General features: G+C 41.0%; 1 protein-coding gene across 13 annotated transcripts in view; it reads right to left on the bottom strand.

Moving 5' to 3' along the window:
- Positions 1 to 15,409, bottom strand: part of Sytl2 (synaptotagmin like 2) — a 127,858-nt gene that overhangs the window by 10,790 nt on the left and 101,659 nt on the right. For 9 of the 13 annotated variants that reach the window (XM_055623283.1, XM_055623279.1, XM_055623284.1 and 6 more), the window contains 5 exons: positions 14,526 to 14,579; positions 9,826 to 9,920; positions 6,895 to 7,014; positions 5,458 to 5,627; positions 1,149 to 1,251 (listed from right to left, as the gene is read on the bottom strand). In XM_055623283.1, the coding sequence (XP_055479258.1) occupies positions 1,149 to 1,251; positions 5,458 to 5,627; positions 6,895 to 7,014; positions 9,826 to 9,920; positions 14,526 to 14,579 (542 nt within the window). Of the gene's footprint in view, positions 1 to 1,148; positions 1,252 to 5,457; positions 5,628 to 6,894; positions 7,015 to 9,825; positions 9,921 to 13,281; positions 13,330 to 14,525; positions 14,635 to 14,959; positions 15,009 to 15,409 lie in introns of those variants that run through there. The other 4 variants (XM_055623289.1, XM_055623277.1, XM_055623290.1 and 1 more) reach the window with 4 other exon arrangements.

Here is a 15,409-nt window from a genome sequence, read left to right as displayed (position 1 = left end):
AAGAAAATTTGTTTTGCCAGCCTCATGCAGTTAGGTAGAAATGACTTAGTGCCCTAACAGTTTTTCATCTCAAATTAAGTCAATCCTTGATTATATATAATCATGGAAGGAATAATAGTACTGCCAATCTAAAAATACTCTCCATTTGGCTTTGTGACTTATTACTTCAAGGTCCATTTGGTTATGTCAGACCTACCACTCCCTGAATTTAAATTAGCTGGATTTTCCTGAGTACAGTGTTGAAGCAGCTGATCCAGAAATAGCTAGGGTCCTGGGACATGTCATGAATCCACAATGGCTAATTCAGCCATGGCTGACTGACCGGGTTACTTCACTGCTTCTTCCACTTTTCCTGGGGGATTATCAAATAGTTTTCAGAAACAGATAATGAGCAAACACCTTTTATTTTCACCTTGATATGATTTGTTAATCATGATGGCTGTCACATGACCTCGAGTGCAGGCAGAAAAAGAATGTAGGTATATGAGCTAGCCAACTTGCCCATGTTCAGCCCATGTGCATCCATCTTTCCACATTTTTTGTAACATCCCCTTCCCTAAACACAGCGCAGCATATCAGTGTGTGGGGGCATTAAACTCATTTAATGTCTACTCTGTGATTTGTGAAAGGGGGTAGGTGAGTATCATTATTTCCCCTTTACAGGCTCAAAATAATTACCATTATCCTCATTTCTCTGATCCAAGGTGCACTAGAGTTATTTGCCCAAAGATTCACAGTCTACATGCCTCATAGGATTAGCCCTTGCTCTCGGGGAACTTGACACTTCGTGTCGAGGCTCAAGGACTGAGTGTTGGTCTAGCCTATGAGAATAAGCAAGCTTATGGAGGCAGTTGACACCAGAGAAATTCCACTTGCCAAGGGAGAAGGATTTAAGAGAAGCTTAAGATACAGTAAAGGAAGACTTGGGAAGAAATCTCTTCCAGCCTGAAGGAACAGGAAATGTGGGAGTATGAGAAGATGAACTTGTGCTGAGTTGCTGAAAGGAACACGCTGGGACTGGAACAAAGATGATGAGAGTTGAGCCTGGGTGCTCATATTTTCAGTACAGACCCCATCCAAGCAGGCATGGCTATTTCAATGCTCAGGTCGCCACCAAAGCTTTATCCCTGGACAGAATTTAGAAATACCCGTAATATCTCGTTGTACACAGGATTCAGGGTCTTCTTCACCACGAGTGTTTTCTTCTTGCCCATTTTGCCTTTGTCTGGTAACAGATAGGTCTTTACATATCTGAAAAGGAAATGCAGGTAGACATGAAAATCAGAGAAGATAAACGTGATGTTTTTCACATCTACCTTTTAAAATACATCGAAAACTGGAGCAAAAACTATGTTGTAGTGCTGATAAAGCAGTAAGAAAGAAACGTTCCTGTCTACACAGTTATATTTTTAAATGTTCAACTGGATTAAGAGATTTTTAGTAGAATGGATCATTTAATGTTGTTTTAAAACTTTTAAGTGGAAATTTATTTTTTAACTTTACATTTAGGCTGCTTAATATAGCTCAAACAGGCCTCAAACTGAAGAGACTTCAAACTCTTCTATATATTTCTTAAGTGCTTGGATTATAGGTATGAGCCACCACCCCAGTCTTCAATTAATTTTGTTTGTTTGTTTGTTTTTTCCTTTTGTTTGTTTGTTTTGGATTTTGAGACAGGGTTTCTCTGTGTAGCCGTGAGTGTCCTGGACTCGCTTTGTAGACCAGGCTGGTCTCAAATTCACAGAGATTCACCTGCCTCTGCCTCCCTGAGTGCTGGGAATACTGGTGTGTGCCGCCACGACCCAGAAAATATTTATTTATCTATCTATCTATCTCTCTATCTCTATCTATCTATCTATCTATCTATCTATCTATCTATCTATCTATCTATTTATTATGAATACTATGTTTTGCTTACATGTATGCCTGCATGCCAGAGGAGGGTACCAGATCTCATTCTAGATGGTTATGAGCCACCATGTGGTCACTGGGAATTGAACTCAGGACCTCTGGTAGAACAGCCAGTGCTCTTAACCTCTGAGCCATCTTTCCGGCCCAGAATTTATTATTTTCCATTGGCTTTCCCAGTGGTGTGTGAGGGGAAGTAGGCAACTGACTTCTGTTGGGATCAGTAAGCAGGCACTTCTAGGGCCAGCCCCAAGGGACCTGACAAACCGGTTATCAGGCATTTGTGAAGACACCCTGACCACCTGGAATTACCTGCACATGCCCTGGGTCACCCTATAAGAACTCCTGGGGCCCTCCCCTTCCTCTCTTACTCTTACTCTCTCTTTCTCTCTCTCTGCAACCCCCCTTCCCCTAATAAGCCTCCCACGTGGAACCGATCTCGTGGTGTGATTTGTGAACCTGAGTGTAACCTCCACAGGCGCACAGGCATACGTTTCCCAACATTCTTACGTTTCCTAACAACTTCTAGTATAATGCTTAATTCTTTTGTTTTCTGTTGAGAAAAAGCTTTGGTGATTGTGATTTGTTATAAAACCAACAGAGGATGTCAATGAAGCTCTGCTGTGTGTGTGGTGGGGGGGTCAGAAAGGGGAGGTCCAAGGAAGTTGTTCTGTTGTAAACCTGATGACCTGAATTTGGCTCCCCAGAAGTTACATAAAAGCTGAATTGGACAGTGAGTATCTGTCTATAATCCCAGCACTTCCGAAATTATTTGGGAGGGAGAGACAGGAGAATCCTCTGGGAACTCACAGGCCACTTTCCCTGGAGTATGTGTGAAGCAGCAGAATCAACAAGAAAGACCCTGCCTCAAAACAAGGTGGAAGGAGAAAACAGATTCCTCAAAATCATCAGGTTTCCCCTCCGACCACCACCTGTATGCTCTGGCATTAGTGCGCATACACTCACACACATTTATATACAACACACACACACGTACAGAGAAAGAAAGAAGAGAGAGAGAGGACAGAGTGGGGAGAGGGCTAACCAAAATTAGGGGTGTGTGAAAAGTTTTGTGGCTATGGAAAGCCTTATGAATATCCACTGCTTTGTAAAATTATTTTAAAGGAAAACTTAAAGGGAGTTCGATGATGCCCCATGGGTTAACGATACCCCAACCTCTAGAAGCCACAAGTTATTAAGTGAAAAATCCCTCTGCCAGATGTGAATGATATAAATTGGACAGGGAGGTTCCAGAGCCACACCTCTGAATGATACGGGCTCCTACCATTGTTTTTGGATGGCCACTAGAACTATATACGAAGACCTGACTGCCTGAAGTCACCCCACACTTTGGTGGCACAGGGTAACAAAGCTGAAGGAGACCTGGAAGTTTACTCTGCGGGCTGGCTTTCCCAGGGTTGGAAGGTGCCATGCAAGCCACCAGGAGAAAAAAGTCGTCAGTTATCTTACCAGTAGTATACCCTGCATGATACAATACTGACCTACGAGGCAGAACCGGCCCACTGATGCAATAGTGCCATCAATTTTATAATGGTGACCAACCACTTTCTGACGGGAGTGGAGGTCTGTTCCACAGCACGTAATTCAGGACCGGGTGCTGTAGGCCCGTGTGGGGGCAGTCACAGGGGCACTTACCATAGTCATTTCGCTAAAGGAGCATGTTATCAAACTGCCTTCTAAATACTTGTGTTTATATCCACGGACCGAGCTGCCCTTAGTCTTGGTCAGAGAAGCTTCTTTTCGCAGTGGGAATTATCGCAGAGACTTATAAGTGATCAAGATGCTGGGAACAAGTGACTTTTGAGGTTTCCTGCCTAAACAGGTCATCTATACTAATGACCTCGCCCCACCCCCACCCCTACCCCAAGCTCAGGGAACATTGAGGGAAGAAGGGCAGAAAGAATATAAGAGCTGGAGGACGAAGAAGAGTGCTGTGAAACACTTGCCTGGACGTGACATGGGATTACGCTCATGAACTCACAGCAGCTGTGGAGAACATTGACATCCCAGAATAGGCATGAGGAAGGGCTACATGAGGTCTCACCCCTAACTGAGGAGCTATTGGCAACTGATAACGATGGGGAAGGAAAAGTTACTTTTCTTCAGGGGCATAGCCACTGGTAAATAACCCATGATGAAATATGGTAAAAGTTTATAAACGTGCAAACAACCCCAATTAAGCTCACATTTTGTTTTGTTTTTAAGAAACACATGAAAGTAGGAAGGCGACATGCTGGGATAAAGAAGGAAAGATCCCGGCGGCAGTGGGAAAGGGACAAGAGAAGGGGATGGGGAGGACAGAATAAGCTGAAAATGCACTGTATGCATATATGAAATTGTCAAAGAATAAATAAAAATTATTTTTAAAGATAAGAAACAGGGCTAGGGAAATGGCTCAGTGGTTAGGAGCACTTTGGCCCTCACAGAGGATTTGGCTTGGTTCCCAGCACCCACGTGGCGGCTCACAACCATTTTTCAGATTAGTTCTAAGGGATCTGATTCCCTCTTCTGGCCTCTGCAGGCACCAGGCTCTCACTTGGCTCATTCACACGCATGCAAGCAAAACACCCAAAAAGTAAAATAAATGTAAAAGTAAAAATAAATGTTCAAAAAGAAAGAAAAGGGGAACTTTTCACCATTTGATAGATATGCGCACTTCCTAACTTTTAGTGAGTTATATTTGGAATGAATGTGATTATCCACTCTACTCTGTAGTAAAACCATACATTGCTTTAAAAAAAAAAAAGTAAAATAAAATAAAATAAGAATAAAGAAAAAAGAACTGGAACTGATACAGAAAAAAAAATGGTTACAAATCAGACTTCTTCAAAGGTCAAGTGAAAAATGTAACAACCTTCAAATAAACTTAAATGCAATCATGCATTGGAGGGAAGACTTAACTTCATTGATTGCTCATTTGCTTTGAGACAGGGTCTCCCTGTAGAGCAGAAGCTGGCTTCCAACTCACCGTCCTCCAGCCTCAGCCTCCTGAAGGTGGGATTATAGATGTGCACCATTGCACCTGGCTTTGTAGGATATAATTTCAGTATGGCAACTACCCTATTATTAAGTCGTGAATATTTTCACAACAGTGAGCATTAGGAAGTCTGTTCTTTGTGCCTCTAACTTTAGAAGTGTTGAAAGGCTTCTAGAAGGAGCAGAGTTCTGGCTTTATTCTGGATTTTGCTGCTCTCTGACTGCATGCTTATGGCCTGCTTGTCTCTAATCCTTGTCTCTCATCTGGAAAATGAAAAAAAAAAAAAAAAAAAAAGCAGGACAAGATGGCCCTCCAAAGCCCCCTAAGCTGAAATATTTGGTTCTTCTTTGTATTTTTTTATAACTGAATGTGTGGCGTATGGATTTATAAAGTAACCAACTTTTCAAAGACCCCTTTAAACACAATCATACACAAACCCTCTCTTAGATCACTTTGATTCCTTGATTCCGGCCAGATTACCTGAAAACTAAGGATGGGAAAAAAATAAAAACCGGTGAGCTCCCTACCCTCCCACCCCTGTCTGTACTTACGGGTCTGAGCGCTGCTTTTTCGCATCCGCGGCTGCTAAGTCCTTACACTGGGCCACGAAAACGTGCAGCTCCTTCAGGGACTCCACGTAGTCGACCGCAAACTGAACGCTTCCTTTTACCTCCAGGTTGCCAAAGTCTCCGCTGTAAACGCTCATCACACTGCCACTCACCTGGAGGCACCAGAAACAGGCAGTGTTTTGTCTGCGGCTCATTTCTGACACCCCAGGGCAAGCGTCTCGGCCGTAGTCCCTGCTTGGCATGACTTTCCCAGCACGGGTATAGAAGCAGCTAATTTAATACGACAGAAGGTAAGACCAACACAGGCCATTTGGCACGATGCGAGTGACTAAGATTTATTCTAAGCTCTTCCTCAAAGACAGGCAGCCGTGCGATTAAAGGTTACTTAGATGCTAGTGTGTTTCAAAACAGGGTGCTTCTATGCTCGGCGGCATTCACTGTTAGCCATGCTCAGTGTTTAAAATGTTTAAAAAAAAAAAAAAAAAAAAAGGCTGTGAGAGAGAGACTCCAGGCACACGATAGTGACTCATGGCTTAAAATCCCATGACACTGAAAAGGCATTTTACCTTGTTTCTTATCCTCCGAATCTGGGAGAATGCTTGCTGAGCCATGCACTTTCAGAGTTCAGGAAGGGTAGACTATAGATGATTGATGAAGGGAACTTTAAGTCTTCCCAAAGCATAGATTATCAGGGGAGGGGTAGAAATCAATCTAAATAGATTTTTTAAAAGGGCTTCAGAAATACAAGGCTAGTAAGAATTTAAGCATGGTGTCGTTTGTCTAGCACACCTGGTGAGCTCTATGAATGTGTATGGATGATAGAAAAATGTTTAAATAAATCTATGACAATGCCATTCCATATGCATATTTCAATACTAACATGCACACAGAGCTACGTTGAGTTATGAGACAAATTCCATATAATCATGTTCACTTTCATCAAATCTGAACAGCTGTACTTCAGGAGCTTTCCATTTAAAAGACCTTTCTGGGTCCTTCCAGAAGGCAAGGAATTACTGTCCCATCCTCAACCCAAGTTCCAAGAGGTTCATTTAAAAAAGATAGGTTCATCTCTGTGCCTGCAAGTGGTATGTAAAGGCATGGCTGAGATAAGCAGGCTCTGTAATAGCTACCTTGTTTGTGCACAGAAAAACTGAGTGGATCATCTTGTTGCCAATTTAAAACTTTAAAGCACATCCAAAAGGTTTTTTTTGTTTTTTGTTTTAATTTATAATGTACATGAAACCCCACTTTCTATGAGAACTGGAAGGTATAGTTAGCCAGAAGCTAATTGCAAATTAAAGAAAATGACTGAGTTTCAGGGCTAAGACAAAAGGGCACTTTACAGTGAGCGGTGGCACAGAACGGCAGGGTTTAGAGCAGCAGAGAGAGATTAACATGGAGCTTTTGTTTACATACAGAGGACAAGGACGTCATGCCAGAGGAGCTGCTAAGATTGGTTAACGAGCTGGGGCTCTTCTTGTGTCGCCTGAGCTGGTAGCTGCTCTCTGATGCTGTATCTGTTTCTCTGTCATCACTCTACAAAACATCACATCACATCCACAATGTTTAAATTTGGAACAAGGCAAGGTCAGAATATATTTTAAGTTTGGAATGAGCTAGAGTCTATGTTCAGGAGAGGATGATATCTTGTTACACACTGATCTGTGACGTTCCCCAAGGGCAATGGCTGCTAGCGCTAATTGCTGAGCATTCGGGATGGAGTGGTTCTGGTCTGCAGTGGGCCTCACCTAAGGGGGCAGTGCCTTAAGGGAATAACGTAGTGATCTTTTCACCACGGTGTGGCCTGCAGATGCTGTGGAAGACAGCACTACTATGAGCTTTCTTGTCACGTTTTTAATATATCCGTGATTCCTAGAGAATATATATATATCATATATAATAAATATGTATCATAAAATAAAACATCATGAAATACTATCAAATCATAAAATACTCTGTTTAATTATTTCCATTCTTATTTTAGCTTTGGCTTTCTTAAAAATCAGAATTTTTACTTAAGATACTATTGAACTAGGAATAACAAAAACTAGTCTAACCTGTTTTAATTAAAATTTGTGTTTTGTAATGTAAAGCATCCCTTATGTAAGCCTAGAGTGCTGTTGTACCTATCCTTTTGTTGCTTTAGAAAAGTATGTTAAATTATCCATTCACTAGATTTCAGCATATTTCTTTAAAAAATTAAAAAGAGATAGAATACTTATTTTAAACATGTCCCAAAGAACATCTTCCTGGAACCAGGAAGAAAAACAGCAATGACAAATTCAATTGGATTCATACTAAAAGTTTGCTGAATGTTTGCTTATAAAGTTTATTATTCATCACGAATTTCATTTGGGGATTACAAGTCATATGGAACAGTGCAGTGGCTCCTAGGTTATGGAAGAATAGTTAGTTCATGCCAGCGTATTCCAGGACCATGCAATTACACATCACTATCTGGATACCAATTATAATGCAGATTAATGGAGGAGTTAAAGGAAAATAAATTAATGACTTACATGGAAAGGAAAGCAATCTTGTCTCGATTTTTTAAAAATCCATACCTTTTAAATATCTCTGATGTTACATTTTCTTTCCACATACTACACAATACATTCCCCTCTATCAGAAACACATTATATCTTCTACCGAGCATTCCAGATCAGTAATAAGTTATTGGGAGGATGGAGTCCTGTCTTGATGACTTGGAACAGCATTTTTCACATAGCTAGCACTCAACAAATGTGACTACGTTTCAAAGGGACAGCTGACAAAGGAGCAAGAACTGATTTCATCACTGAATCCTTTAATATCCAGTTCAAGCTACATGCTTTGAAAGGTAAAGTGATACAGTTTCATTCCAGTGTCTCTGATATACAAAACCAAATGTCCGGCTAGGGGCTGAGGCAGCAGGTTTTTTTTTTTTTTTTTTGAAGGAGAAACTTCAAAAAAAAAATTACTGGTATAATTCACCTCTCAAATCATATGTTTCACTCCTATGACCACCCAAGCCAGAGCAGATCTCAGAAGGTCGAAAACCACACACAGAAATTGTGTGGAGTTTATACTGGCTGGCATCCAGCCAAAGAGTTGGTTCTCCCCACAAAAATGAGTGATCTTTTTCCCCAAACTGCGGTAAGGGTCTCTTAAACATCTATAAGGACCAAATATTTGCAGGTGCAATTCACCCAAAGTTCCTAGTGGACAGAAGGGTACACACAGTGGGAATGGGGTGTTTTTTAGATCTTACTCAGAACATTGCTCATATCCTGTCTTCTAAGAAAATTGGCTTGAATATAAAGCCTTTCATTTCCCCCTCAGAAACCAGGGCAAAACCTAGAATCACAGATGCTAACCTTTACTGAGTGTTCACTATGTTCCAGGCGCCATTTTGTGTGTCTTCTCTGCATTAGCTCACTCAGTCCCAACAACCTCATAGAACAGATACTCAAAACCAGACACACTGAAACTAAAGAATTTCTCTGTTCCTGGTAATACAGCAATTTAGCTTTATAGCCAGAACTGGAGGTGTCTTACCACAGACCACAGGCTTCTAACTATGTGACAGCAACAAACTGGGATCTTTCTAAGACAAAAGACCTCAGGGCAAAGTCTTAGATCTACCTGTTTTAGTTGCTGGGTGTTTGGAAATTAACGAGCATTGAGTCCTAGTACATGTTCTGTATGTGATGAACTGTAAGAGCATAGCTGTGTTCTTATAGGGTATGGCATAGCGCTCAGCAGCCTGGGAGTCAGCAGCCTGGGAGTCAGATCTGGTCTCCAGTCTCCAGTCTGACTGTGCGAGGCTACCTTAACTCCATAGGTTTTGTTTTCTCACCTGTAATATTTGGGGATAATGGAGGTGCCTACCTCCCATGGTCACTGGAGAACAAAGATGAAATAATAAATGTAAAGTCCATGGAACCTGGTAGATTCTCTTGAAAGTTTGTATCGTTATTACCTTGTTATTTTAACAAGTGCTTTGGGAGTAGCCACTCCTCCTAGACCAAGCTTTTACAAACCAGATCCATAGTTAATTTATGCAGCATGTTTCTCCCCAGATGTTCTATTTTATAGCTACTTTGAAACAAAAGTTTCACATTTCCAAATCTATACAGTCTGACTTCATTGGCCAGATAACTACTGTTTGATTGAAATGAGACATGCCTTGCCCTGTCCCTGGATCAACAACACTGCTTCCATTGACTTGGGAGACAAGAGCCAGCCCCACTGACCTCTCTGGTCTAAACCACAGTCGAGTACAGACAGCCCAATGGTAGAAGATAAAAAAAAAAAAAAAACATACATCAGGCTCCATTTCCCCAAAGGTTCAAAACATGAACTTGCCTCATCTTGAAGAAATGCTGGAACGGACTTGCTCATCCTTTTGAGTTTGTCAGGGTGGGAAAACTGATTATCAGGCAGTGAAGGCACTGTGGAAACTAGAGAGTAGCATTTCGATTTCAGAATTACTCACAACCACCAGACCGTAGGCACGAGCTGAAAACACACTTAGCTTTCATGTATGAATGGTGTTTGGTATGAAGGTTAAACATGTAGTAGTTTGCATGCAAAGGATCATAAGGTAAGAGACATGCAGTTTGTGTAAGCTATACACACAGAGAGAACTCAAAGGGAGTTGAACCAAATACCAAATGAAAACAAAACAAAACAAACAAACAACAAAACTACTACCTCCTTTCAACTCATGTTGGTCTTGAATTCTATTATTTACCAAGCATGATGGCTCAGGCCTATAATCCCTGAAACGGGAGTGGCTGAGGCAAGAGAATCACTGTAGGCTTGAAGCCATCCTGGGCCAGTCTGGGATTCAAAATGAGACTAACCATGGTGTCAAAGAGACCCCTGCCTGCCAAAATAAACGGATTTTACTCATTATTTTTTCCACATCATAGCTTTGAACCTCAAGTGCTGTCACGTACTGGTTCATCTCCCTGCCCCACCAAGATCCATTACATTTCTAACATGCTGCAGGCTGAAAAACTATTTCATTTGCACAGTAAAAAAAAAAAAAAAAAATGTTCACAACTTAACTGTAAGGATCCTTGGCTATGGAATGCCTAAGACCGGGTTTGTTCACTTAGTGATTATGAAAATTCCTATTCTCTGTGTGTGTGTGTTTATGTGTCTATGTGTGACACCCACATCACACCCAGATCCGATGGTGGTACTGAGCCAGAACTGTGAAAGACTATAATGTTAAAATAAATTGTTTTAGTCAAGTGTGGTGGTGCATGCCCTTAATCCCAGCTCTGGAGACCCAGGCGCAGGAGAATTTTTGTGAGCTGAGGACAGCCTGGTCTACATGTCAGCTTCCAGGTCAGCTAGGGCTTCACAGAGAGACCCTGTATCACACACACACACACACACACACACACACACACACACACACACACACACAATCATTTAAAAATATATTTAGATACCAAAGAGTTTCCAGTATAACAGGGCCAGGTTTAAACAGTTCAAGTTAATATGCTCTGCTAACTGACTAAGAAAAGATAGCCCATGACTTCTTTCTGATACAATGGTATATGAAAAGAAGGCCTAATTAGAGGGTGAGCTTGAATCCTAATTTGCGTATCTCCAGAAAGCTATTATCTTCTTTTGTACATGAAGCACAATGTATAAGCTTTTGTTATGGTTGGTAATAGCTCTTACATGAAAGAGTTTCTATTTCAAGGAATTCTACAGGACCTGGTGTATGCTAGTATGCTGTATAAGTATTTTTAAAACACTAATATTTCTGATACCTCATCTTCAAATTATGTCTTGAACACAAATACAAATATATTAATTTGGCTTTATCCTTAAAATTGCCATCAGGAAATACATATGAATCAAATCACATTTCTCTTCACAACTCAAAAGGCACAAGTTTAACCTTAAACATGAGTTAATCTAATCTTTGTTGAAAGAAATATAATGAGGGAAAAACAAAATTGAGCTGCATATATTGAATTTATGCTTATTCCCATCAGTTCTCTCCCGGGTTGAGGCTCACAAAGGTAAATACATACACCAAATCCATTCACAGTGTCTCGTTAGAATATTCACTGTGCCATTTCATGTGAAGTTAATGTGTGTGTGTACATGTATGTGTCTGTGTGTGCACATCTGCATTTGTGTATCTGTGTACACGTCAGTGTGTGTGTGTGTGTGTGTGTACTTTCAAGTAAGTTACTGTGGAAACAACTCAAGATTAGGTCATGTCCTGTGTATGGTACAATAAGATTATAAAAGCCATTTTGTTGCATCATTTTGTTGCTGGATAATATAAATAGGTCAGATTCGGTTACACCCACAACTCAAATGTAAAAAAAAAAAATTCATATTTATGAGCTTCAGTTATTTATTTTTAATCATACTTTCATTTTTTCTTATGGTAAAAATATGTTATTTACTAATGAAAAGTTACTAATAATCAATTTTTTAAAATTGATAAGAAATGAATTTACCTACATTACAGCACACAATTGATCTATTAAGCCATGAATGAAGACAAGAGATATAGATGCATATATCCATGCCTCAGACAAAACATTAAACAAACAGCAACCTAAAATCAGATGCCCAAACCTAGGCACATCCCAGTTCAAAGGAAACAGGAAAGGTCTCTTTCTCCACTAACATCTTCAGGCAGAAACTCGCCTTGTCTGCAGCTGCCAGACAGAGCCGCAGCCTCAGAGCCAGGCCTGTATTGCCTTCCTTCCTAGGCAGCTCCTGAGAATTTGTCAAGTCATGTGCCAGAGCTCAGGGCCTTCAGGAAGACCTCACATCTCAGATTTCAAGCCTTAGTGATTCCCAGTATCAGCACTTTGTTGCTCCCTCAACTGGCTCCTCCGCCGAGAGGCTCTCCTCTGGAGGCCCATTAGCTTCTCCAAAGGCTGTTGGGGGTGGGGGGCTGTTATACAAAATACTGTGGGCCCAGGGGCAGGCCTTGGTAGCATTCGCTTCACTGTCTACATTGTAGACGAATGTAGACATTGTCCAGTGTCTACATTTACGAAAGAGGGGAGGTGACAGTCATGCAAGCTTGTCTGTATGCTGTGTCAGCCCCCAGAGAGCCACTTTAAAGATATAATTTGCCCTTAAGGCAGTGGTCATACCTATGCAGAATAATCTTAATTCTGAAAAACTGTCCTCTGGTGGATATAAATTAGTTGATGGACATTAGTAGCAAAAGTATATATTTATTTTGTTTAGATTCAAATGTTCACTTTAAAAAAAAAAAGATTGAGAATTTACTATTCAGAACCACTTTAGAACCTCAGAATTTAAACCCTTAACACAACAAAATTTACTTTTATAGATATTCAGGGAGATGTAGCCAACCATACTATTCATGAACTGTCAAAGCACGTTTCTTTTGGGGGATCCAGATAAGCAATAAATTGCTTTATGACTCCTGCTGTGTAAAAGTTAAAGGGGCCTGAAATGCACAACTATAATGCAACATAAAAGGGAACTATAAAAATGTACCCATTCGATTTTGAGCAAAGATTCAAAGAACAGAGTAGGAGAAGTTAATAACATCAATAACAATATATGTAAACTTAAGATATACAACTCTCCTTTAGTGAAAGCACATTCCTTTGGCATAGGCAGCAGTAAACAGTTTTTAATATGCCCTTATCAGAATGAAATAGCGTTTTTGGCAAGCTTCAGGAATATAGTGATAATATATAGGTGCTGTGGTGTTAATGGATTAGCTCATTAGCATAGTTAATGTTATACAGAATGAAACATTTAGTCATTTATGAGAAATGTCCTGCTACTCACTTCCTGGTACACACTCATTTGTATCTGGCTCCTGGTCCGCTTTCTGATCTACCCAGAAGAGTAACATTGAGAAGAAATGCCATTTCAATGAAGGGTTAAACAGACATGAAAGCAAAACTCAAATGCTCGTTTCACAACTGAAGCTGCAGAATTATCTGACAGGGTTTCAGCTTGTTGAGTCTCAGTTTGACCCTTCGTTAGCTTCTTTACAATCTTCTGTTCGATTAAAAAAATCTTAAGACCCAGCCCAGAAGACCCGAGCTTGCTTTCCTGTCAGCTGCTCAAGCACAGCATGGACACAGAAGCAACACCCGGGCCAGGAGCCCGCAAGTTGCCATACCCTGCTCCTTCACTGACCGAAAAGCTGCACGATCGTGAAAAGGTCAGCTTATTTTTCTGACCTTCAGAATAAAAACTAAAATTATTTTCTCATTTGTTTCAACAAGGTGGTTGTAAATATAAAACGAGGAAACCTAACACAAAAGTTAAGAAAAAAAAATACCTCCTAGCTCTTGTTCAGCATTTTGCATAGTAAGTACATATTTTGATGATTATACCAAGAGCAGCTTACAGAAATTAACAACTGTTGGCAAATAAAAATCACGCATTTGCTTAAGTCCTGAACTGTAAGAGTGAGACTCACTTCTACCCTTCCCCCACCAGGCCTCCATTATACCGTTAGTTTATAACAAAAGTAATACATGACCCGTTGACATGCTCCAAGAGCTTCCGGCTCCTTAATATTTGAAACCAATGAATCTCACCCTCATCCCATACTCATGGATAATCAGAGGCAGGTTTCTCTACCCTCATCCTGGGGCCCTTTCCTTTGAAGTTAAGAGCTATCAGTTGTGCCCAGAGCAATCTAAATGCTTCGATAAGAGAATCAAATACAAGAATAATTTAACCTAGGATCCCACTCAACTTTTTCCACCTTCAGAGAGTTCTGCAAGTCAAAGTAACAGAAATTAGCTCGTACCCACAGAAATATAATTTCCTATTTATAGAAACCCTAGCTTGCCGAGTGTCTCTCCCGAGATCCTCACGCCATCACCAGCAGGAGCTAAGAACATAGGCAGTATTAAATGCAGCAAGTCAGAATGCTTTCATAACTTAGGCACTATCGGCTGCATACTGGCAAATGACGTTCTTCTATTTATCCAACAGCTGCATCCCGGTGACTGCCCAAACCATCCCAGAAACTTAATACACAAACAGACATGCAGACACATAAAGATATTTACCATCTTCAGCACTACGTACTAAGTCTTCAGGCAGATTATCTACTTTTGCTTGATCTGTGCAGGAAAAAATTAACAAATGAGAAGAGCACAATGTGACGGTCCCTGGAAGCAACCCGGAGTTGGAAGCAATTAATCAAGGTGCAGTAAGGGGTGCAAACAAGATGTCTTCCCCCCAAATACTTTCTCTTTAGATTAGCCACTTGAGCCAGTGCCTTAGCAGGCGCTTCCATTTCGGCATGATGCGCAGCTCACATCAGCCAACTGCTCTGCACTGACTCCCAGGGGTTAGAGGGTTAGACTCAGAGCAAGCAATCCGCTGACAGCAGGGGAAAGCACAGGGCTGAAGCAGCCTCTCTATTCTTCCGAGGAGGGTAAGACTCTGCCCGTGACTAACACCTTCCCAAACCTATGGTCGTTAACAAATATTTGTGTACGTGCATGATCGTTTGCAGATGCCCCTGGGAGGCTGGCTTGGGAAGCCAGCTGAAGAGATGCGACTGGGGACCAGCTGCCGAGTGGAATCTTGGCAGGCTAGTGTGAGAGTGGGTATCGGTATTTGGAAGAGAGAGTTCAGGAATACCCGTCAGCTGACTGTGGCTGTTTTGTTTTGATTTTTTTTTCCTTTAACCCTACACATTCCTGAGTACTTTAAAGCTGCACCATGGAAATATCCCTATACTTCTCAGACAAAAGGTTTTTGTTTTCTTTTCTCTTTGTTTTGTTTTACTAAATAGGACAATCGTTGTCTTTTTTTCTTCTTCTTCCCTCGGTGCCCATCACTGACATAAGGAAGGACCATCAGAGCTGTCCAACAAAGGATTGGACTAGCCTGTTCTGGAAGCATGCAGGCAGATATGGGGGTTGGCCACCTGCTGAGGAGACTT

Source organism: Psammomys obesus, unplaced genomic scaffold, assembly GCF_907164565.1.
Source record: "Psammomys obesus unplaced genomic scaffold, mPsaObe1.curated_primary_1811, whole genome shotgun sequence".
NCBI lineage: Eukaryota > Metazoa > Chordata > Mammalia > Rodentia > Muridae > Psammomys > Psammomys obesus.
This window is presented reverse-complemented; position numbering and strand designations above follow the sequence as displayed.